The sequence below is a fragment of the Blennius ocellaris genome, assembly GCF_963422515.1.
Source record: "Blennius ocellaris genome assembly, chromosome: 13".
Classification (NCBI taxonomy): Eukaryota; Metazoa; Chordata; class Actinopteri; order Blenniiformes; family Blenniidae; genus Blennius; species Blennius ocellaris.
In genome coordinates this window covers 5,862,895-5,888,355 of record NC_137662.1, presented here as the reverse complement: position 1 = coordinate 5,888,355, position 25,461 = coordinate 5,862,895, and the positions used below count along the sequence as shown (strand labels likewise).

Below are 25,461 nucleotides of genomic sequence, written 5' to 3'. Positions count from 1 at the left end.
CTGAAAACTGATTACAGTTTAGTTTACTCTGTTCTCCAAGCATAGTGCTTCCAAACTAAGATAGAATGGATGGGGGTGACCACAGCAGCACAGAAGATTGTTGGCTGCCCTCTCATACCCTGGTTTCCACCTGCTTGACCTGAACCCTCTGGTGGGCTCTACGGGTTTATCAAAGCAAAATCAAACAGACTCAGAAATAATTTCTTTGCCAGAGCCGTAACCACACTTATTTCACATATTCATTGATTCACACATATTCACAATAGATACAAAACAACTACTGTCAAACAGCTGTGCACTTATTACCATATCTGGTCTATTCTATTCTATTCTACTGTATTCTATTCTATTCTATTCTACTCTATTCTATTCTCTTCTATTCTATTCTCTTCTATTCTATTCTATTCTGCTCTATTCTATTCTATTCTAATCTATTCTATTCTATTCTATTCTACTCTATTCTATTCTATTCTACATGAAGACACATATTTGCAACAAATTACCTTTAATTTCATGTTTCTTCATTATTACTCTCTTTATTATATTTTACTTTTCTTTTCTATAATTTGTATTCATAACTCATAATTAATCTGAGTGATTATTTTCAGCGCGTGGGACCTTCGGTGTCGCGTGAACCTTTGCCGAGGTGAACAGGACGTGACGTCACACCGGGAAGTGGCAGGGATGGACTCACACAACAACATCTGCATCAACTGCCGACGTTAGCTGGCGTCTGCCCCGACAAGCGGCCGCGTGGATGCGCGTGTGGGGGCTGCGGGGTCCGTGAGAGCCGAGCTGAAGGACCGGGTCGCCCCGGTGCGGGTGGAAATGACCGCGAGGTGAGCAGCCGCGTGACAATTGGTGCTGGTTTAGCTGTTAGCCGCAGGAAGCTAGCATCCCCCTGCAGCCTCAGTCAACTCGAAGCTTCACTTCAAGCTGGTCATTTGCTGCCAACTCACCGTGTTCGAAAGTTGATCCGAGGCGCTACGAGACGCCAGGGGATTATTCCAGAGCGTGTCTTTGTGGGGAACTTGTTTAAAGATGCTATTTTAAAGGGAAAACTGCAGCCCAATGTGATTCACGTTGCATGAGCTCTTCTCTGAAAGAGACAGGCTGCAGGATGAGTCATTTAAAGACATTTTGACACAAGACATGCTCATTTCAGTTATATATTGGCACCGTTTGTGTTCTTAGTCAGAGGCTTTTCATAGAGTTGGAATACATTTGAAAATAAATCGTGAAACAATCGCCTTGGCCCATCATCCCACCAACTGACTCACTAATTCAGTGACAAATGACCAACCCCTAAAATGTGTCACGAAATCTCTTCATCACAGTCAGTCTTTCTTAAGCAGATTTATTTAAATGCGCTGCACAAAGTCGGCATCTGGCTGAATCTATTTTTTGTTTGTAGTCTTTGTCTTATCTAATTACTCAGAAATCACATGCTGGTGCAAGTTGCTCTCAGACCTGTCTCTTTATTAACGCACCGCATGCAGTCACATGAGTCATGTTTGGCTTCTGGGAAAGGTCCTGATGCTCCGCTGTGTCTTTTCTGTCTCCCTGCAGATGACTCACCAGTGGCTTGGACATTTTTTGACAGAAGATGAGGCTTGCTCAGTTTGTCCGACTTGTCATTGCTCCCAACGATCACCGCAGCCGTGGCCTACACTGTACAGATAGCGGGCTGTAGTGAATCATGATCCTTTTTTGCACACTGCATACGCTAAAGTAAGCGGTGACCTAAATCATATTTTCAATTGACTTTGAATGGATTTCAGTTAAATCGGCAGCATTGACGATGTCGCTGGGCGAGCAGTCTCAAAAGTGGTTTCCAACCCATGTCCAAGCCACTGTTCTTCAAGCGAGCGGTTTGCAGCCCAAGGGGAAGAATGGCACCAACGATGCCTACACCATCATCCAGCTGGGCAAGGAGAAGTACTCGACGTCGGTGGCAGAGAAGACCCTCAGCCCCGTCTGGAGAGAAGAAGCCTCCTTTGAGCTGCCCGGCCTACTGTTGGAGGGCAACCCAGAAGTGTATGAACTGTGCTTCATAGTGATGCATCGCTCCTTAGTCGGGATGGACAAGTTCCTGGGCCAGAAGTGCATCAACCTCAATGTCATTTTTGATAACAAAGAACGAAAGAAAACCGAGTAAGTGTGATATCCTGTGAGTCGTGTGCCCGAATAAGCCACTGATCTAAAATTGAGTTGCCCCACATATTGGTTCACCTCTCTGCTGCGATAGGTTGAAATGAAATAAATGTACGCTGTCAAATATAAAGTTTAAAAGGATCATTACACATAAAATGTACTGAATTCACTGACAGTAAATGGGAGGAATGTCAAACGTATTAAATCCTACCACATCTCCCATCAGTTATTGAAAAATAATATTGAAAAAAAATAGAACAGAATAGAAATACATTAGTGATCCCAGCGGGGAACTATGCAACGAGTTTCCATGTTCTGCCAAAAGGTATCTTGTTAAAATGCATTATATTACATGCCCTCTCTGAACTATTTAACTTTATTATTCGGGAAAAAATGCAGACGATAGAGAAGGAAATAATTTTTTTCAATTTTGTTTCAAGAGGTTTGAAATATTTCATGTAAAAAAAAAAATTATTAATATTATTCATAGGTTTTAGGATATTTTTCATAGAGATGTTTCTCCTGTGTGTTACCCAGTTTTTTTATTAATCACGTTTTGTCCTGTTCTTGTTGAATGTGACTCAATCAAATTCAATTTTCAAATCATATGAGAGAATCTGCGTTTGTTTCCATGCGGCATCTTGTTGTGGGAGGACCGGGCCTTTGAGAGGAAGTGGAAAATATTTGCAGAACTATTCCAGACATAAGTGGATTACAGCTTGAGCTAAATCAGTTGTTATTTGTCACATTCGCCACACATGTTATTGCCATATTAGGCTGCAGCAATCTGTCGGTGCTTCACGTGTCGTATTCTGCACGCTGGCCTCAATTAAGTTCGTGACCTAACTTCTTCACACCCTAGGATTTTTAAATGACCATAAGTTGTTCTTTTATTCTCCGCATGCACTTGTTTTAGAAATGTGTTTTTAACGAGGCGGAGCTGTCTTCATTTAGAAAGCGCTATTGAAATGGTTTGAAGAGCAGGAGGTGAACCGGTCTAACAGACGTCTGTCTGCTTTCAACTATCCAATACGACTGTCAGACTTTGTGACTGCTTGTTGGTGGAACTTGGATTTTTTTTTTTTTTTCTTCCCTGTCTTGCCAGCCCTCTATTGTGAGATTCAGCGATGAATTGCTCTGCATTACTGAGAGATTACTTTCAGCTTACTCACTGACATGGTGAGCAGCAGTTGGCCTGATAGAAACTGGTGGAGCTGGCCAAACATGTCTTCTTACTCACAAGTAAACAGACAGTTTTTTGTGAAAAGGTGTGAATGGAATATGTTTTGGGTTGGGTCCCCTCCCAAACAACGTAGGAGACCAGGCGTTCACACTTGGCAAGTCTGATTAGACTAAAATGAGCTGTGGTGCGATTGCGCCATTAGTGCAGTTAATTTCTTGGAAGTGTGAAAAACTGTTATCAGGACAAAATCCCTGAAGGGGCTGGTTTTGGTAAACGTCCATAAAAATCTCCCGGTATGTACGAGGGACGTGTTGAAAGCTTCGTTCTTTGTCGCGGCTCTCGTGCATCAGTAAAAACGCCCGTCACTGTTTTTTGGCTCTATACATTTTCTCGAAATGGTGTCGCTCTCAAAAAGTAGAGAGTCCTAATTTAGCTGCAGAGATTAAGAGCTATGTGCACACGCAGCTGTTTGTACAACCCCCGAGGCAGAACGGATGTGTGTACGAGATGTTGAGAGCAGAGCGGAACACATTTGTTCTCTGTAAAACAAAAAAGGTAAACCGGCATTGTTTCGCAGCGCTTCACCGACTTGCTCCTCCAATAAGTCTCAGCCTCCCGAGGGAAGTTCCTGTGAAATAATGTACGTCATAAAAATCCATCATGTTGTCTGATCTTACATACGTAAGTTATCAAGAACATATTTTCATGACGGAAACAAAAGTCTTTTTGAATTTTACAGAATTGTATTTAAGTAATTTGGGCAAAAAGGAGCTCAAAAGAAACACAATGAGCTTAATGAGGGACTATTGGACACAAATATAAACTGATGTCTCATCAAAGAACAACAGGCCTTTTACGATCGAAAAAAAAAAGTTATTAACCAACTAAACAACGACTAAATTAGCTGAAAACTATTTTAATAATCCATCAAATGGGTTAGGTGCTTCAGCCCTACATTTCCTGTGACGCTGCCATGAGCACCAGCCCTAAATGTCACATAAAACTACTGCGTTGGACCATCATGGTGGTTAAGAGCTCGTCGTACAGTCGGCTAATTTTAGACGGCTCCTTACAAGCCACACATGTGACCCCTACCTCAGGAAAACAGGAAGCGCATAAGCAAATTGGCCCTGGTGTTAATTAGCTGGCAGCGTGGAAAGACATTAGCACACTTCCTCTGAGCCCATCATTTGGGAGAATCACAATACGTTACAATCAGTGTGGATGGGTTGTATTTATTTAGGTGCCTGAGTGAAATGCACCTTCAGGTTCTGTGACGGATATGTTGGGAGTTGCGCGTCGGCCCGGACGCGGCGCCTCGGCCAAGTTTGACAATGGTCAAATACGCCGCAGTCCACGGTGGGTCCGTCCGCGGTGTATTTGAGCTGACATATTGGGGAGGGAAGCCCGTCTTGATATCCGAGCGGGCGGCCCGTAATTATCGCGCACCTGTGTTTGTTGATTGTGAGGAGTTTCCCAGCGGTCCGGGCCCGGGTGGGAGTATTGTGGTTCCAAGCACAGGGGAGGTTTATCTTGGCCTTGACACACACACACGCGCACACGCACACACACACGTGAGGTGCAGCCTCAGCCTCACGGCGGCGGCTGCTGACCAGCGCGGCGGCGCACGGCCTGAGAATTGGACCCGGCTGAAGCCCTTCATGGCCGGGCTCCCGGGCCACGAGCAGGACGGTTTAGAAAAACACTGAAACAGCTGTGATTTGTTGAAAGTCAATAGAAACCCCCCCCACTAAACTGGGAATTGAAATTCCATGCTGGACTTTGAGGAATACTGCAAATCTTCATTGAAATCCAGGCGTAAGTATCAGTAATTGTGCTAAAATAAATGCAAATGTGTTTCCAGTTGAAAGGTTCTCCATTAGGAGCCAGTGTAAGATTAACTAATGGATTCTACTCCCTGCGCCGTGATGAAGGTGGCGTATGAAGGCCCGAATTTAAAAGACACCTCGACTTATTTTCATATTACTGTAGCAAATTTACACAGAAAATGCAGACAAACAAGCATTTCATCCCTGTGCAGCCTCCTCTAATGGACACGGTCACAAGCCTCGCAACACAGAGGATATGTCTCATTAGCATGTATAGACTGTTGTGTCGCCCAGCGATGTGGCGCTGCAGTTTCCCAATTGCTTGTCGTTGCATTTCTGAACAAAGGCCAGATTTGTGCAAATGCCACTTTCTTTCGCTCAGAGCGAAGGCATAAATCCCATTACTTCCAGTTGAAAAAGCGGAGAGGTTAAACAAATAGGAGCCCGAACACAGAGCCGAAATGGTCTGTATTATTCGGCGGCGGGCTATTTCTTATGTTCAGTTTGCAAAGAATAATGTTTATCCTCTGAATGATAAATTGTGTTCTCACTTGTGTCAAAAAAAAGTTCAAACGATTTAAGCCTCGGCGTTTGTGTGCAGCTTTTGGATTAGTCTGTGCTCAAATTAGCCTTTTCACTGGCGTCCATAAAGAAGTAGGTAGAGCACATTAGAAATGAATGTGGGCTATATATTTTCTTTTTCTTTTCCATTTGTCGTATTGTTTGATTGTGTAAAGACTTTTTACCACATTCTGACTTTGTATACCTGTCTTGGTGAATTAGGTAGAATTACCAGTAATCAACTTTGGGGATTTTTTTTCTTTCTTTCTTTTTTTTAAAAATAAATCCTGCTCTTTTTATATAAATTGTCTCGCTGAATGTACTCAGCCTAAGCTCCCCGCGCTCTCATTTCAGCTGGTATTCCTTGGAGTCGAAGCCGGGGAAGAAGAGGAAAGAACGAGGTCGCATCCAAGTGGGCGTCCAGTTCATGAGGAACAACATGACGGCCAGCATGTTCGACCTCTCCATGAAGGAGAAGCCGCGCTCGCCGTTCTCCAAGCTCAAGGACAAGATGAAGGGTCGCAAGAACGACGCCGGCTTCAGCGACGCGTCGTCCGCCATCTTGCCGCGGTCCGCCGCGTGCGACCCCGAGCCCGGCGGTCGCCCCGTCGCCCCGGAACAACAGTCGCAGCCCGAGGCGAAGGTCAAGAGGTCGCTGCTGCCCGGGGCCCACAAACTGTCTGCAGCCCACTCCATGTCCGACCTCATCGGCACCCACTTCCGCCCAAAGCTGGACTCCATGAACTCCATCGACGAGAGCGGTGAGCAGCGACGCTTCGTTTGGGTTGATTTGTTGAGGAGGAAAAGGAGAAACCCCTTTTAGGGCCCGTTTACAGGGCAATGAGTTCAAGTGACAACTGGCAAACGGTGCTCGGGGGGGGTGGGGGGGGTCACTGAGAATGCAAGTTTTTGGAAAACGCTTCAAGGGTGGAACTTTCTGAAATTGCTCGGCCGCAGTCGCCTTAACGGCAGAAACGCTGCCGCTGTGCATTCCGACCACAGCCGTGGTCAAATGGTCCTTCTGCACATGTGTGGACAATTAAAAAAAAAAAAAAAAAAAAAAACATGGCGGCCTCCAGAGTTCCATGACTCCCAGACCAGAACTTAATTGTATGTCCATACGAATGTCTGTGTGCTCCCATTGTTAATGTTTATAGCGTGTTGTTCTCTACTCACGCGTGCGAGTGGCTTCATGACAGAAACAGACAACAGCACCCACTAGTGGCCATACATATAAAAAAGTCAGCGTTTTCTGCTGTTGCCGTGTAAACGGACATCGTTTTCAGAACACCGTCACGTAAACGAAAGTGCAAAAACCATATGTTTTCACTTGAAAAGTTGGCCTCGGTCATATTGCATATGAATCCTCACGTCTTTAACAAGAACGTTAAAAAAAAAAAACGGTCGGTGAGACTCGTCCTCCTCCTCCAGTAGCACTTTACTTTTAACATTGTCCAGCTGATGTCTAGGCGAAACTGATACAGTTCCTTTACCAAGTGTAATCACTGACGAATGCTGAGTCGTCACTTTATTTTACCTTCCAGGAATGAGCATTGGTACCAGATCAGATTGAAAAGTTTGATTGTTGACCATTAAAATCACAGGACAGGCCTGGAATCATAGGGTTTTGCACTGTGACTGGTGCAGTGATCACATGGGGCCCTCGTGCAGTTTCCAGAGGCCATCAGTAGAGGTCGACAAAAGTCACGGAGCTGGAAAAGTCACCTTTATATACAAACCTTGATCAAATGAGAAATTAAAATGTAATTAAACTATGGGCCATTTTATCATCAGATCTCTATTCATTTCTGTCTGTTAACCTGCATGAAAACCTCCAACTTGTCCAGCGTCCGTATTCAAGTATTCATCCATGCTATCTAGCGCCTGGAGAAAACCCACTCGCACAGGGAGAACACGCATACCATTGTTGACACGTGAACAAATGTTTTGTGTTTTTCCATTTCCATTTTGCTGAATTGGCCTAAAGTCCCCAGGTTGTTGCTTCCCGCGCCTTCGTGTAGCAGCTGAGAAAGAGCGAAGGGTAAGACCGAGAGGGACGGTTCTACCGAGCGATCGACAAAACCCAGAGTTCAGGCGCCGCCATGACTTTGAATCACAATCAGATCAGCCACAAAATACGACGCCGAGCCGAATCCTGGAGTGACTGTGAACATATGACACACTTTCAAATTTCACCTGATGGACCCTCAGTCACCGCCATTCTGTTCAACTGTGCATGGAGATTTTCACTGACGTTCATTCGGCTCACAGGAACACCCAATCAAAGTCTGATCTGTATAGAAAAAAAAAAAATCATCTCATCAGCTAGTAGACAACAAATGAGCCAATAAGTGTAGGAATTATTTTCTGACGGACCTTTTTTTTTTTTTTTTTTGTGATGATTTTACCTCCATACCGGATGGCGAAAGAGAAAATAGATGCAGCAGCCTCAAACTGCAGCCGGTGACATGTGAAGACAGCTTGGGAACCCACTGCACTGATTCCTGCATGTTTATCAAAGCGCTAATGAGTCTCCTGTGTTCCCGGTTTAATAGAATCACTGCAGAGATTGACACCCGGCTTATTAAAATCCTCCGCCGTGCCACCGATAGTCCGCCGAAAGGAATGAAAACCAAAGAAACGCAGTCAATCCTTCTCACAAAAAGTTTGTCGTGCTTCTCATAACTGTGTCATCACAAGTTGGTGTAATCTGGTGTTTTCTCCCCCCCCCCCCCCCCCCCCGACCTGGGAAGTCCAGGTGGCCCTCACCGGCGTTCCCAGAGCGAGGTGCCAGGCTGCCAGGACGGCGAAGCACACGGTGACCCTTTCACTGATATCGCCGACGGCCTGCCACAGAAGTACGCCACGCTCCCACGCAACCGCAACCCGTTCGAGGGGGAGCAGCACGGGCAGCTGTGGGACCTCCGGAAGGAGAAGAAGGAGAAGGTCAGCCTCCTGGAGCGCGTGACGGGGAAGAAGGACGGCCGCAAGGCCGGCAGCGGGGCGCGGTCGGGCAGCTCCGGAGACCTGCGCTCCCCCAACCCCTTCAGTGGCGACTCCCCGGCAAACACGAACCCCTTCAGCTCCGCCTACAAAGCCAGGTACTCTTCACTGTCCAGCAAAGAACTTTCTTCTGGGGCAAATAAAACAAGTACATTTAATCACAAGAGAGCACACAGCTTCAACAGCTGTTTATGTCGTTTTGTCAAGCGCACATTCACCATGTTTCATGACTACGTTTTGGAATCTGATTCAGTCAGTTAGATTGTTTGAGCCATTTTGACTTCTGACCATTCTTTTCTAGCCATATTTAACATTTTAACTGTTTTTGCTCCATTCCTGCCAGCATTTTGGCAATTTTTTCCCTGGTTTTTAGCTATTTTAGCAGTTTCTCTTGGTTTTTTTTAACCATTTTAGCAAAGTGTCTTTTTGAAAATAAGCCAGCGAAGCAAATAATATTTTCAAAAAAGATAAAATGATGACAATCTCCAGATTATTTTCAGAGGGATTCATAGAGCCAATGCAGACTAACCAAATAGGGTTTTTCAGAATGTGGCATTCTGAAAAACCAGCCCATATTTTGTAAACTGCTTTCTTCATCTCTTCAAATAATCACATTTGTTTCTTGTTTACCAGCCAATGTGGTTACTAATAGTTTAAAGCAGCAACAATATTTTTTGAGTGAATTTGAAAACGGCCATCACACAAACCTAGCCGGACAAATTAAATCATATGTAAATACCAACTTTTAATCCATCCAGACTGTATTTAAATTTATGATTAACACAAAAAGTCAGTTATAGAGTATTATTTTAATATTTAGAAAATGTGTAAAAATCAATCTCATTGTCTTAATCATGACATAAAGAGATGTTTCTACACTATACACAGTGTATATACACAAAATAAAAATGCAAAGGCAAAAATATTTTTGGTAGAATGTTCCTGAAAGTGTCAGGGAGCCACTGCAGAGTGGCTGAAGAGCCACAGGCTGCAGACCTCGGACCTAAATGAATTAATCAAGTATTAGAAGAAGAATTTTGGTTAAATAAACATATTTAAGAGTGATTAACATTTTTTTTAAACAATACATTCTTACCAAATAACCACGTTTTCTGTCAGGTTGTTTTGTCTACAATACACTCGTCCTTTTCATTGTATAACTTTAAAAACATTACATAACCAAACCTCTCCGTCTATTAATATTAATAAATAGCTCGACCAATATGAGAAGATCAATCCTTAACTACAAGGACTGAAACATTTACACTCCCCATCGATTTCTCATTTATCTCTCAGAAATCTACAACTATTGCTCATGTTGACTATTCTGGGTATTTTTAATACACATTTCATAATACGTGATATTAAAGGTGGCCTTTCTTCTGTTTTCTTTCTTTTCTTCTCACAGGTGAAATGTAAAGTTTGATGACAAACTGCAGTTACTTTTGATTTGATTGAGTATTTCAAGTGTCAGAGGAGGATTTCAGACTTCATTTCTGGAATTTGATGTGTGACAAAGAATGACTAACTTCCCTAATAGTTTCCACTGAGACGTCTGTTTTTTTCTATACATTCTATTTATCCTAAATCCACGTGGCCAAGCGTGTGTTCAGCGTAGATTTTTCCGTCATATTCAACAAGTCATCTTTAAAGCTCCAAAAACAGGATCTTTCTACCCGAAGAGACGTACATTTGTTACAACCTCCTCATAACACTTTAAGTCCGCCGTTGATTTAAATCTTCTCCATGAAGGTCCCGCGCCTCTTCTCTTCCACTCGTTCTGTTGTATTGTTGTTCCAGCGTTTCCTCCAAGCCGGTAGCCTCCATTTCCTGTGTTGCACGAGGAGTTGGCGAGCGCCGTGGCTAAGTTGTGGTTTATCAGACTGGAAGGTGTCATTAGTGGCTCTTTAGAGTGCCTGGGCTTGATAACGGAGCCCTCTGAGCTATAGTAATGAGATCCTCTGCAGAGATAGACCACCCAATTAAACACTTATCTCACTCAGGCTCCAGTCCATCATCTTTACTGCTGCTTTTGTCATCCACGGGCTCACTGGTCATTTGTAATGTGGCTCACGAGTGCAAAGCGGCGCTTCCATGTGTGTTATTTGTCAACGCCAGAGGTGGTAGCGCAGAACAAATACTGTTAGAATACCTAGATTTATTGATGTGTCCCTGCACAACAGTTCCTCCTTGGATCTTCTCTTTATTTGTGTTTCTTCCAGATGATATACAGATTTGTATTCAAATCACAGATAAGATATTTAGCATTCGGACCACAGAAACTCATAGTAAGACACGACTTGGCAAAACTGACCAGAGAGGGGTGTGACCAGGCGTCTGCAACCTGCAGCTCTGGAGCCACGTGTGGCTCTTCAGCTGTTCTGCAGCGGCAACCTGAACCTTTCAGGATATTATTTCTCTGTAACTATTTTGGTTTAATTTGCATTCCACACCCAAAAAAAACCCCTCCTCATTCCCAGGCTAAAAAGAGCTTAATAAGGTCAAACAGCAAGAATAGATGGGTTTACTAAAAATGGACAAAAGTAGGTGAAGCTACTCGAGAACGTTATACAAGAAAGAAATGATTGAAATTGCTAGTGTGGCTTTTTAACATTTTATTTTTTCAGGTAGAAAAAGAAAGTAAAGGGGGAAAAAAAAAAAAAGTGATTATTAAATGGAAAAAAAAAAAAGATTGAGTAAAAAAAAGCTGCTCCAGCTGCTTTAACAAGTCGCTAAATGCCTAAAGTCCATGAGAAATAAAGCAGGGAAAATCTCTAAAATGGCCACAAAAAGTTAAAAATGTCATGAAATATATCTAAATTGTACCCGTGACACTTCATGCGTCCTCGGTTAATTCACATGTGTTGTGGCTCCAGACAGATTAACTCCTGGGCCTGACCAAACGGTGCTTGTTTCTCACGAGAAGAACCGGGAGCCACACGTTGAGAGAGAACAGAATAACACTGTGGAGCCGATTCAGAGCAGCAACACGTTTCCCCTCATGGCCTGATTCACTAGAGCTGGAGGTTTCGAGGTGGAAGAACACACACGTCGACTTAAAACGCGTTTCAGAGGTCCACTTCTTATGGACTGTGTCAGAACAGTATTTCCACTTGTGATCGACGTAGGAGCGTTTTCCACCTCTGGTCGTTGCTGCCACATTAATTCTTCTCCCACTCGCTGTATTCTTCTCGCCCTCCTCTCCAGATTTGCCGTATTAGCAGTGGGAGGTATGCGTGTCAGAACCTCTGTACGACTACAATGCTTGATGATCACAGCAGAGAAAGAAAGAAAAAAACACGCGCCGTGCTTTCCTGTCATTCCTGACTTTTAATTTGATTCCTTTCAACAGTGATAAAAAGCAGACTGGATTTGACATCAGCACCTTGGGCCAGAAGAAGAAGGACAAGAAAAATGTAAGAAATCGTTTGCCAGGTGATATTGTTGCAGGTTGTCAGTTTCTCCTGATAATGACTGAAATCTTTCAAAAAAAAATAGGTGCAAGTGACCCCAACTATTGAATCCGTGTCAGTGCTTCATGTATACAATCGTGCCGATTTTTAATTGAGGACTCTTACGTCCAGTCCGACACGGCAGCTGGTGACACTGATCCGAGAGGCCTGTGAAAAAATCAGATGTGCCATTCAACTAATTAGCAGCTGCACACATCGGTCATCATGTCTGATCCGATCATAATTTCGAGTGGTGTGAAATTTCGGGCCGTAAGGTGACTGTGGTTGGTTGCAATGCACTGATTCTGTAATTGCATTTTTCTTTTGTTTTGTTTTGTGGTGTTTATCAAAAAAAAAAAAAAAAAGGCAGATATATTTTTCTTTTTCTCCATTTTAATGACTATTATGCAATTTGTATTTGCTGTTAGAACTGTTTTTTTTTTCTAATTTGTGGTTTTATTTATTTTTTTCTCCCCTTTTTCAAATAAAACACAAAAAAAAGCATGGTGTTGCACGGCCAAAAAGTATGTTTGAGGGAAGCGGCAGGCGCCGTGTGGCTAAAGTGACTCCTAAATGAGAAAGAGAATGCTGATAATAGCTTTCCTCACCTTTCTTTGTGGGTGTTGAGGGCTGTCGGTATCCACACATGTGCCCCCGTGCACGCTGCCGTGCCTCGCAGAAATGGCAGCTCCCATTTCCTCCGCTTCAAGGCCCTAATTAACCACACGCGGGGGGGAGGAGGAGGTGGGGGGGGTGGGGGGGGGGGGGGGGTGCAGTGGGAGATTTCAAAGGACTGAGCTTTTAGATTCTCAAAGCTGAGCTCATTAGAAACTGTAATGACACAACTGGAGAATGCCAAGTGTGCGCCTTATCTTCTCCTCACTACTGATCGCAGAAAAATGGTCATCATTACTTTGCCAGTTCATGGTCATTTCCAGGCCTTTGTCACCAGCCACTAAAGCTCCTGATTATTCTGCTGTGTGTGTGTGTGTGCGTGCGTGTGAGCGAGAGGCTGTGTGTGTAAAGAGGAGGCGAAGCAGTCCTGTGCACGTACATTCACTTGTATATGGAACCAACATCCACTTCCATACGGCTGTCTGTTCTCGTCTTCTCTCTCTCAGATGGCTTAAGTGCAGTATCTTTCAGTAAGATGCCTTTTTTTCCCTCCCGTCTGTGTGTGCGTCTGCCTGTTTGTGTGTAAGGAATAGGTTACTGAGCTCTGTTCTCGGGGAAGAAGAAGAAGAAAAAAAAAAAAAGCCCTCCTCACACTGGACATTTAATCTCTGTGGCAAATATTTCATTTTGGTGTGTGTCGCCCTGCAGTAGCCTCGATGCTGTTGGAAGCGATAAGATACCTGGTAAGCAGTCCTGCTTCAGGTCTTTTCCGCATTGTCTTTAGCCAGCAGTCGAGGCTTGAATGGTGCATGGGAGTGGAAGCTGATAAGTGTGGTATTTTCAACAGGGTGAAGGCTTTGCCGCTCTATCCGTTCGGGGGAGGATGCCCAGCACTGAAGCGATAAAGTGGTCCCTCATTAAAAACGATTACAGCTCCTCTCGTACCCGCGCAATATGATCTGCACATACCGTACCACGCTGCTCCGTCCAAACAGATTGTCCTCAAAGAGCAAAGCTGGGCTTGGGTTGCATCCTTATTTTGGTATTTATTAGCTTGACCTTTAATTGTAGAAATATGCAGCCTGGCATTTCTCCCTCCAGGACAACTACCGAGGTTTTTAAAGGGAATCTTTATTGCAGAGCACTGGCAGGCGGGATTGAATTTTAATCTGAAGGCTCGACAATTAGAACCCTAAATCCAGGAAGATGGGGACACTGTAGAATGTTTAGAACACAATGTGGTGCGAATCATCTGAGCTTGATAGCTCATGAAACGGCAAAGAGGAAGTACGGTCAGTGTTGAAACCGACCAGTTGTGTTTTAACAGTGGATGTTGATGCCGTTGATCATCTTCCTAATGTTCAGTCAGCATCCGCCAATCACCCGCTGAGACAGAGTCACATCCATGGACAATTTAAAGCAGGGTTAATGGAACTTGCAGAGAATCAACACGGGGCATACTGGACCTTCATGCTGTGAGCTGAGAAAACCCAGTTACCAACGCCCGTTTACAAAAAAAAAAACTGGCACGCGTGCGCTATTGCATGTGACTTGAGTGTCGTGGACGCCTGAAGGCCCGATCAGAGCTGAACGACACAAACCAGCTTCTGAGCGAGATATGCTGCCACCTGTGGGACGTCCGGGGTTCATGGAAGGTTCCGTTTCAGTCGGACCGTCACGTCGTCTCACTTCAGACTCCGCGGCCCTCCAAGAGAGGCGGGACAATAAATCGGCACGTTTAGGGTGAGGCTGAGGTTTTCGGGTGGTTACCTAGCAACCGAGTGTTTGTTAATGGTGGTACTTTGCGAGCTTACTTTTGTGTATAGTCCAGATATTTAGAATTTTTTTATTAGAACTATTATCTCATCTCATGCAGTGAATGACTCTCTGGTCGATGCAACCCGTGAATTGGTACAGAGCTTTTTTCGTTTTTTGTTTTTTTTAGTAAATAATACAATTTTATGTAAATGCTAAAACTGACTTGTTTTGTGACGTGTCAATGAAATGCAGGATAATCCCCAAAAAAATTTAAGACTTAAAAGCTGTTCAAATCAGGCTGACGGGTGCCGGAGCTCCCCGGCGGAGAATCACTTGGTCTGGAAGTGAAGACGTTCAGAAAGTGTTGCGTAAGCACACGAGTTGTTAAGTCCACTCAGCGCTATGACTCGTCTACCCGTCGGATCCTTTTGTTTACTTGGGACAGTGTTGTGTACCGCATTTGAAGTTGGGAGTCCGGTCGGGGGCAGCCCCGTCACGCTGCGAATGGCTCTCTGGTCTTCAAATGCAACCTTCAAACGGAAAAGCGGGCCGTGAATCGGGGGAGCGAGCTAAGCTAAAGCACACACTACATCCATAACAACAGGAACAGACTCTGAGGGCCTGCAGCCCGGACCTGTCAGCCTGTGGGGAGAGTTCCATTCAGCTTCTTAAAAGAAGAGCTGATGTAACCCGGCAAAGTGTTGGAAGCTTGCTGTCCGCACTCCAAATCTCAATTTCTTTAAAAAAAAAAAAGATCACTTTTACCTTTGATTAATTGTATTCCTAGTTTTCTCAATTAAACTTTGCATGTTACTCGACATCCCCACTCCTCTTGGAGAAAGTGAGTGGAGATCAACTCTTCCAGCACGTTGTTGTGTCAGAGTTGAATCTCATTAGAGCCGTTAAACTGCGGCGGATCCGTTCTAAGCGCTGTTGACAGTATTGGATCGTAACATCTGCCAGAGGATCGCTCGCCATGTCAGTGCTGAAGCCCCGCAGAACCGTCACGTCCTAAACACCTCTCAATTAGCCTTTATTAGAAACGCCGAAGACGAGATAACACGTGACGGTTTGTGTCGTGTTCCACCAAACAGTCGGAATTAGTCCACTCTATTTTTTTTTCTCCTCCCCTCCGTCTCGTTTTTTTATTTGCGTCCATGAAGACTTATCTCTGGTCTCGTCTCCACAGGCAATTTAATTAAAGGTCATTCTCGTCTGCTAAACCCCTTGTTTTCCCGCGTCCAGGACGCCATGCAGGCGAGCGCGGCGGCGGCGGCCTACAAGAACCTGTCCTTCGAGGAGGTCGTGCAGGAGCTCGTCAAGCAGAAGGAGGTGGTGAAGAAGAAAGACGCCCACATCAGGGAGCTGGAGGACTACATCGATGACCTCCTGGTACGCGTCATGGAGGAGACGCCCAGCATCCTACGGACACCCTATGAGCCAAAAAAGAAGGCGGGTAAACTTTCCAAGAAGTAGGATGAAGACCTCCACATGAAGGTTTAGCAATAGCTCGTGTATCAGTATCATGCAGGGAACAAGTGGGGTCATACACAAATGAATTTTTTTTTTTTTTTTACTCAATAGACGAAGTTTTAATGGAGTTTTTCTAATGTTTCGGTTGCTTCAGGCATGCAGGATTTTGCCCTCTCGATTTTCGTTGGTTTGCATTACAAATGCTTCTGTTTTAAGACGGCTCAAAATGCCGCGGTGCATTTTCAAGAGACGCAGACGGGAAGTCGTCCGTCGGCTGCTCCGAGACAAACGAAAAGCGTCTTTCTGAGCGGGATCGTGTTTAGCTACGTCGAGTCCAGTGCACTTACCAAACCCTCGGAGGTCCGGAGGCCACCCTCTCCCTCGAGAGGAGCTTCCACGCTCCTGCCAAACGTGTGTTTACCACATCCTCCACTTACAGTTTTGTGTTGTTCGCTGAAAGACGGTCAAGATGAAGCTCGTTGCTGTGTTTACAATGAAGAACAAGTCTTAAACTTGCCACCACATGTAAGGTACATGTCAGACGGAGGAAGCGCCCGTCTTTCCTCTCCCTTTCTCTCGTTCCTCTGCTCTTGAGGATGGACTCAGTAATTCAAGGGTGATCTTGCGGGTGTCTGGTCCCTCTAGATGACGGAGTTGAGCTTCTTCTCCAACTACAAATGTGCATTCCTTTATTTTTATTTGATTCGTGAGGACGAATCATTTAATTCTTCCCAGTCGCTCACTGGAGGTGATCACGTTCAGACTTTTAAGTGCAATAATTACAGTTTTAACACGACATCCTGCTGGTAGTGCTCTTGTTTACATTTTACTGCAACGTTTGAGTGAAACTCATACTGATGCTAGTTTGATTGCTGGAAAAAGTTTTGACTTGTTTGTTTTGGAGGGTTTTTTTTTTTTTGTTTGTTTTTTTAAAGCCTCGTCTGATAGACCAACCTGCATCTCTTTCCTATTCCGTATTTTTTTTTTTTTGCTGACGATTGTATTGTAATGGTACCGAGCTGAACAATCTGTCTTTACGTTTGTTACTAAGCTGCATCTTTAAGGTACAAATGATATAAAACGCCACTGTATCCAGACGACCCGCCCCCCCCCCCCCCTGCCAACGCTGCACCGTCTGTGCAAACCCACAGAACCTTATGGCTTTTTTTTTTTTTGTTTGTTTTGATTACTCAGTATTCCTGTGTGTTCCATGTGCTAATCAGGAAGCGAGCGTGTTTCAGTATTCTCAGCAAGCCGATCACTAACATCTACGGTGCTTCGATCATCCCCGCGCGCTAATGAGGATCCGTTAAAAGCTGTGGAAGGTAAACAAGCAGTGGATGTAATTCAGGTCACATATAACAGTTTGACAGCCCGTGTCACAAGCTAAATGTCCTCATTTCACTGTTTTGCCATCTGATGCGTTGCTTCGGTCTCTGACAATCGTGTCACAATAACATGTTGTTTACATGTTGCGCGCGGCTCCCCGTTTCTGATAATGTCTCGTTTTCTAGTCAACAAATACTAAATGGTTTCAGGGCCAGCTGCTGGTATCATAGGTATCTTTTTTTTTTCTTTTTTTTTTATTGTAAACATACATAATCGTCAACATCCTTCAGTCAGGCCTCTACACACTCACACACACACACTCATGTTGGATTTCATATCAAAGTGGAGCTGAAGGTTGGGTTTACTTTTTTTTTTTTAAATATTCATGTTGAATTAAAAGAAGCTTCATCTACGACAGTCGTTTTTAAAGTGCGAAGCAAATGACTGAAGAATTGTGTGATTTGGTTTTACAGACGATGGATTTTGAAGAATTACGTGAAAAATCTAAAGTCACAGGACAGACTGCTTTCTGTGCTCTGGGGTTATATAAACAATGATTGGACATTTCTTAAAGTCTGTAATTACATTAACTTCAGCTAAATTGTGGGTGAAATCAGCTGATTTGCTTAATATCTTCCAATTCTTAATTTATTCTATTTAGTTCTGAGCAGATTGGGATTCTTGCATCTTTAGTTTTCAGATATAAGAATGTGATTTTCTATACTGCCAGTTTGATATTCTCATCGTTGATTGTCTAATAACCACCTGCTGGCTCAAACAAACTATCCTACCCCCTCAAAAAAAAAAAAGCGCAACAAAATAAAGCATTTAATCCGACGCAGAACTTTTTCTCAGTTTGGTTGACAAAGTTTCTTCCACATAAGACATCACAGCTACGTCTTCCATTGAGGAAGATTTTTTTTTTTTACACCTTAAAAAAAAAACTGATTCTAAACAACGTACATACTGAGGTGCCCCCCCCCCCCGACCCCTGATCAATTCAGCCACCAGGAAACCTTCCACTTTACAAATACTGAAGTGTTCCAGACGTCGTGGCTCTACCTCAAAGACGAAACGGGCTCATCTTCTTTTCATCCATTCATCCACTTTATCCAGTTCATGGTTGCGACGCATCATCAGCTCTTCACGGAGACAATCGCACACACTTACAATCACGTGCACACTCGATTTCGAGTCAACAGTTCAACCTGAAAAGCTTGTTTTTGTTTTATTTTTAAACAAGGAAAACCCAGGGAGAACATGTAAACTGCACACAGCCATCAGGTGAAATTGCATTAATTCCATGAAGTCTGACACGAAACCCAAGATGACACGCCCGTTTGACTTATTATTTATTAGATCTGACTTAAAGTTCAGAAAGGCAGCAACTTGTGACCTCCAGTATTAAGCTGCTTGTTGATAATGTAATTCCACACAAGGCGGCGATCCACCTCGTCCTGATTGCTGGAATGATTTCTGAAACACTTTCCAGTGTTTGGCACCAAACTGCCGGTGAAACGGCTCCTCTGTATCTCTGCGTTTCGCCACGCTTCCATTCATTCTTTATTCTCCCCTGCTGCTGAAAAAGTACTTTTTTTTTTTTTTCATTACTGGAAGGTGTGTGATCTTTTTGAACTTGAAGCCAATAATCTTTATGAATGTATTCTGGTTGGCTTTGAAATACTTCATTCTGAAAAGCAGAATGATTTACAGTCCACTCGCAAGGCCACTGATCCTCCTTCTCTTGCCTTTAAAGTATTTGGTGTATCCAAAGAGATTTCTGTTTTCTGGGGGTTTATTTTCCTTCTTTTTCTTTCGGTTTGTTTGAGCCGAACTCAGGCCGTCATTATAGAACAAGGGGTTATTGTTTGATGCGTTCGGTTTTTTGTGTGCTAATGTGACACAGATGCTGAGTGAATTCCTTTGTATTGGACAGGAGGTTTTTCTCATTTGCATATATTTTGTAATGCCAAAAAAATCTGTGAAGCGGTTTGTGACATTGTGAGTATGATGTGATCTTCTCACTCGATGGCCTTTTTTCTTTTTTTTTTTTGTGCAAATTTGAACTTTCCCACCTGCTTTGGTCGTCATCCAAATGTTTCTATTCCTTTGTACATACTGTAAAGTCACTTTGTCGTGCTGTAAAAAGAAAAACGTGCTTCCTGAGGATTGAACAATGAGCGTAGTTGTACGAGAAGTCAGAAGTGCGCCGAGAAACGTGTTGAACCTGAGGAGAATCTTTCATTTGAGCGAAAAATGGCACTCATTAAATCGTCCTCCCGGAGCTTCTAATCAGCCCCCGGTTCCCCGCGGCGATAGATCACGTCTCCCGTTAGCGGAACAGAAAGGTGCGCGTCTCCGGCAGTGGCATTTTTGTGTGGGTCACGCTGTGCAGCAGGTGATTTACTCTCCTGCCTGCGATGTTCCCCGCAGCACCCACCGCTTCGCCTAAATGATGATGATGATTGGGGGGGGGGTTGGAAACAAAAACAAAAGATAAGGCCCGGGAACGTTTTCTGTCGAATGCTTTTGGACCCTGAGGTTGTTTAGTTCAATTGAAAAATGGGAGGGTGAGCAGTTCAATTCAATTAATTTGGCCCGTCATTTCCCTCCCTTCAGCTTGATTGATACATTTGTTTTAGGCTTTAACGTAATGCGGTGCTTTGGTAGATGTCATACTTAAACACAAATCTAAATGAAAAGCATTTTCAAATCATTTCCCAGCACAGCAGTGTAAAGAGATACACTGCGGGAGAAATAAAAAAAAAAATGAAAAAAGACGCTCCACATCGGTTATTGTACCTCTTCTCTGCCTCTTTGCATAATATTTGTCATCCAGTAAATGCCAGTGTTCGGATATGCAAAGCACTCAGAATGCTCACAGGCAAATTTTCTGATAAGAGCTGGCCTGTGCCATAAATTAAGTTTGTATAGATTGTGTTGCACATGCATCAAAGTAGGTCTTCAAGTGTTGTAGGTAAATGTCCAAGTGTTCCAACAAACGGTGCAAATATACAGAGATTTCTTTTTTTTTTATATATATTTATTTTCTCCTCCCCCTGTGTTGATGAAGCATTGCGTTGAACCTTTTGATGCAGATGACATAAAGCTCGAGTCGGATCTCACAATCCTCCTCTGGCAGTCTTCTGCTGATAATGTGATGCTGCCTGCCATAGGCCACATACAGCTGCCAGACACTAAGACTTAAGCTGCGGCTAAATCCCCTGACGGTGCTTGTAATGTGGCACACAGTTACGGAGGAAATGATGACTGTGTTTATAAAAGATCTCGCCAGTTAGCAGAGCCTCATTGACTTCTGCAGAATTGCGCGGCGGCTGGAGCGCGGAGGCCAAAACAATTAGAAAGCGTAATCTGGGTCTGAGATTAGAGCCGCCGACATGCCGCAGACCTAAAATGACATTTTGATACAAACATGTTTTACTCTGATTGTATTGTGGGGGGGGGATTGGTTCACGCACACGCTCTCTGTTGTAAAGAGTGACATTTTTCAATGGTTGTTTATGTTTTCTGCATGTCGGTCACATGTTTTCGATTGTGGAACACTAATGTTGCTTTCCCGTTGCCTCGATACCTGGAGTTCCAGAATTCCCCGTGCCGCGGAATCAATGTCGACGCTAACGTGCCGAGCTGTCTTAAAAACGCAGCCTCAACTTTTACCCTGCAGGAAAAACCCAAAGAGGGCGGGTCTTTTTTTTTTTTTTTTTTTTGTCGCTTCCATCGCTGGGATTCACGAGGGTCTGAGGCAACCGGAAATCAGCGTCAAGCCAAATAGAAAGGCCGTTCCGGACCTGGAGACTTTCAATCCTCCCGTCCAGGTCAGGTTTACCTCCATCCAACCTCATCGCAACACTTTTTTTAACGTGTGGATCAGCTTTTATTTTGCCGTTTTCGCACAACAGTTAATATGCAAGAATCTCACAGTGGCTGTTCGGGGACATGAATGTATGATTTTTGAAATATCCGAGTGGTTTTTGGAGACGCGTCGGGCTGTAGAAGACGCGTTTCAACCGTATGTAAGGTGCCAAAAACAAACAAATGTAAAAAAAATAAATAAAAAAAAGCACTCATTCATATTAAACTTCTTAAATGTCACCAGTCCTCCCATGAGTTACGGTTTGTAATCATCACTTTTAGACATCATCACCCCCTCATCATAATCAAATCCCAACGTTTCACTGGATGTAGCTTGAAAGGCATAAACAAGATTGTATTGCCCTTTTCAATAAACTCACTGTCAAGAAAAACAAACCTGGTAGTTGTGATGTTTTTTTTTGGTTTTGTTTTTTTACATTCCTGCAGCTCATCCACCTCCTGTGGTGTTTTATAGTATAATTACATTTTGCGGCGGATCTGATTAATCAAACATCGCAGAGTAAATGTCTCCTGCTCCTCTGGTTTAACACCTGTCCCATCGTTCCCGCGGATAAATTGAAAGCCACTCTCAATTAACTCTGATCTCGCTGGCAGTTTAACCACGATTAGTGTTTCTAATTGCGCTGATTTGTGTCGAGCTTTTGTTTTTTGTTTTTTGTCCCCCTCTTTTCTCTCCTTAGTGCTCAAAGCAGAAAAGGGTGAAGCGGCGTTGAAACTCCACTTTGGACTGCGAAGCGTTTGTGGTGTTTACCGGCTGATGAACTTCCTCCGACGCCACGTAGCAGGTTAAAACGTGGCCTCGAGATGCAGTAGCAGTTAGCGAGCGAGCGCGCGCGGCGGCAGAGCTGGCAGTGGAGGAAGCGTCGCAGCGGCAGCCATGGACCCCAAAAATACAACTTAATTCCCTCAATGAGTCGATTTTCTAAGGGTACAGGTGACTGAAAAGGTGTCGAAATCGGCGAGTAATTAGGTCAAACGAGGCAAAAAATTCCCGACGCCTGTGACGTTTCGTTGCAGCCATGCTCGCGAAGTTAAATTTAAAGACGCCTCTTGTCTGCTAACAGAATTAGCGGCGTGCCTCGCGATTAATTTTTTACCTTCCTGTATTAACTTCTCGTCCGCCTTGGCAGGCGCCGAACACAAATAAGTGTGTAATTGGGGCTTTATGTCGGTGTCACCTGTTGTGTTCATAAGCTAATTGCCATACTCATTGTCGTCCTTGCACATTCATCGGCGGATTGGATTTCACAGATCCCATCTTTTGTGCCGCCGTGGCACGCGTCACCTGAGTGCCTCGTAGATTAAAGCCCATTAGTTCATTGAGCATTATATCATATTGCTGTAATTCGAGGAAATATCCAACAAGAGCGTTATGCACGATTCTTCAGATGCGATGGGGTTCGGGGGAGGGGAGGGGTGAGGGGTGGGGGGGTCACCTGTACAGCCCTTTAAATATGGATGGGCGTCGTGGCGGAGGATCAGTGTCACCCTGCACGCGCCCGTGACAGCCAGCGCCTCAGGCCCTCGCCGAGAAACGTACATGACAGGAAGTTCAGCAGATGGATGAGGCGATGATGCTCAGGGGGGGCATCTGGCCCCCGACCCCCCCCCCCCCCCCCCCCCCCCCCCGCTGGACGACCGGGGGCCAGATGCCAAAGAAAAATCAACCCCGTCTCCGCCTGTCCCGTAAGTCGTCAGGGAATCCTTCGCCACACCCGCCGGACCTCTTTGTTGGATAGTTAACTCCGCTGAATAGGTGCTTCGGATAAATCAGGTGTCAAACGTGCGGCGTCGCGCGTCAACATTGACACCATTGTCGTCTGTGTGATCGCCGCCACGCGTCTGGTGTCAGGTGAACAAAGCCAGATGACGACGACGGGAAGGAGAGAGTCTGTCGACGCCGAAGGGCAAACGAGAGTGAAGAGAAGAAACACAGATGTCTTTTATTTGACTGAAATGTTGTTGTACTTTATTGTCACTAACAATCAAATCTCTTAGTTTGAATTTCCAGAGCTTCTCCAGCTGCCAAGCCATGGAGTGTGTTAGTGGAGCAGAGGGGTATTCAGAATATGGGGTGAATTTAGCATGTTGTTATATTTTTATTTAGCTTTCAAGTGTGTCTTTTTTTAATAAACATAGGTCTTTGCTTAATAGCTCAGCTATTCCATATGTTTATTACTTACATACAGTTACCACAACCATCAAAATATTACTGAGAAATAGGGTTGAATAACTGTTTTTGTACAAATATTAAGTAGGAAGGCCTGACTTTTTTAGTGTGGAGTTTGAGTCCACACTAAAAACAAATTTCATTGCTTCAGTTGGTAACACCTAAAGTAAACAAGTTGTTTGAAATTAAACAGTTGGATTAACACAATCAACAATAATTCAACTTAAAATTAAGTTTCAGCTATTCCAACTCAATAATTTGTAAGTTAAGTCATGTTCCTTTCTAACCCAATAAAAACAATACTTTTTGTAATAACCTTAAGTGTCCTAAAAATTGTAATTTAATCAAAACCTAAAACTTAAATTTTTACAAAATAATATTTGACTTGAAATTTTTATTCACAACCAAATTGTGTTTCAGCTTTAGTTTTATTATTTCAACTCTGTTAAACTAAACATGTTTACTTATTTGTTTGAATTTTCTTTTTTTCCATGTCTGACATTCTGAATGTTTTCACACAGCTCAGCGTTTTTCTTGACATTTGAACTTTACTGTTCATTCCTCATATTCTAACTTTAAATTGACATTTCTAATTGAATCTGAAAACGCTAAATTAAAGGAAAGCTCCAAAAGTAATGCTTCAGAGAAACTGTTGACTTTCTGGCGTGACGTGGTGATATTACGGCGACCTTACGGCGACCTTACGGTACAGTGCGTCCTGGGAATATAATTAGCCTGGAGCTGACCATCTGTTTTTCATCGTGCTGCCCGTCTCAGCTCAGAGGTCCCATTTTTGCCCGACTGCCACAAAATAAATAACCCAGAATAATACCTCATACTGCTGGTATCACTGCATCCCTATATAAAATCTTTCAACACAATTTTTTTGGGACGACTCATATGAGTTCCCTTTGTTTTAGGTATTAAATTATCATTCAAATGTTTGTACTTGGTTCAATATTTGTGTACAAAATGTTAAAACTGTGTCAAGTTGAACGTTTGAAATAAAAACAACTGCAGGTTAAACGATTGTTCTTTTTAAGATGCAAGTTATTCTAAAAATGCATGATTTGTGCATGTTTTTGCAGATTCAATAAGTTGAATCAATGAGTTTGTAAAAACCCAGTAAATAAATTAGAAACAAACAATGAATATCTTTCACTAATTGTCATCCTGCAGGAGCGTTTGGACCGTGTGGGGGGGGCAGTTTTGGCCCGGGGGCATAATTTTTATTAATTTTTTTACCAACCACATTAATTATATAACCTTCAAAAATACAGATAAGGCAACTAAAATAAATCAAAGCTTTTTATTTTGCTCTCAAGTTGAAAGTCTCAATATGAGTCAAGTGCAGAGAAAGGGGACGCAGAAGGATGAGACGCCTTTCCATTCAACAAAGTATCCAAATATTTTGCTTTAAATGTCACATTTATCACTTCAAGCTGAGCGGTAAAGTACATTTGGTATTCATACCAATAATAAAAATGCAATAATAGCAATTTATAGCCACTGCAGACGAGGCTCAGCCTTGTGGGCTCCTGCCTCATTTGAACGCGTCGTGGCTTCTCTACTCCTGGATACAAATGATATTCAGAGGAGTGAGACCAGGTCCACGCTCGTATTTCTTTGTTTATGCAGAGGGTTTGTTTTTTGGGGGTTTTCCCGGCAGATCAGAACATATTCTCAGTGTTGGAGGAATTAAATCCAGGCCTGAGCATCCAGGAGCTAACAGCCTCACCCTAAACCTTCAGTCTGAACTTCTTCTAGTTTTGATGAAAAACTCAACATAATGAAGAATAAACGTCCTGTAACCAGTCCATCCTGGAGCTCTTCACCAGTTAGGTTATCATCGTCATCATCATCAAACATTCAGTCTTTACAATCGCGCTGCACAATAACATACGTAACATACTTACATTATTTTAAATGTGAAAGATAAAGACACCATCTACTTATGTGTTGGGATTCTGTGCAAATCGCATCGATAATCCAATAGTAAACTAAATGGATATCTATCGTTCAGCCCGACATGAATAACGT

The 25,461-nt window shown here is 43.5% G+C and overlaps 1 protein-coding gene across 1 annotated transcript; it reads left to right on the top strand.

Moving 5' to 3' along the window:
- Positions 1-1,801: 1,801 nt before the first annotated feature.
- rab11fip2 (RAB11 family interacting protein 2 (class I)) lies at positions 1,802-16,031 on the top strand (the record flags this gene model as incomplete). The annotated part of the gene is made up of 5 exons (XM_080507840.1): positions 1,802-2,154; positions 6,082-6,488; positions 8,486-8,828; positions 12,083-12,146; positions 15,801-16,031. The coding sequence occupies 5 exons, from the start codon at positions 1,802-1,804 to the stop codon at positions 16,029-16,031; spliced, it is 1,398 nt and encodes a 465-aa protein (XP_080363966.1).
- Positions 16,032-25,461: the final 9,430 nt, after the last annotated feature.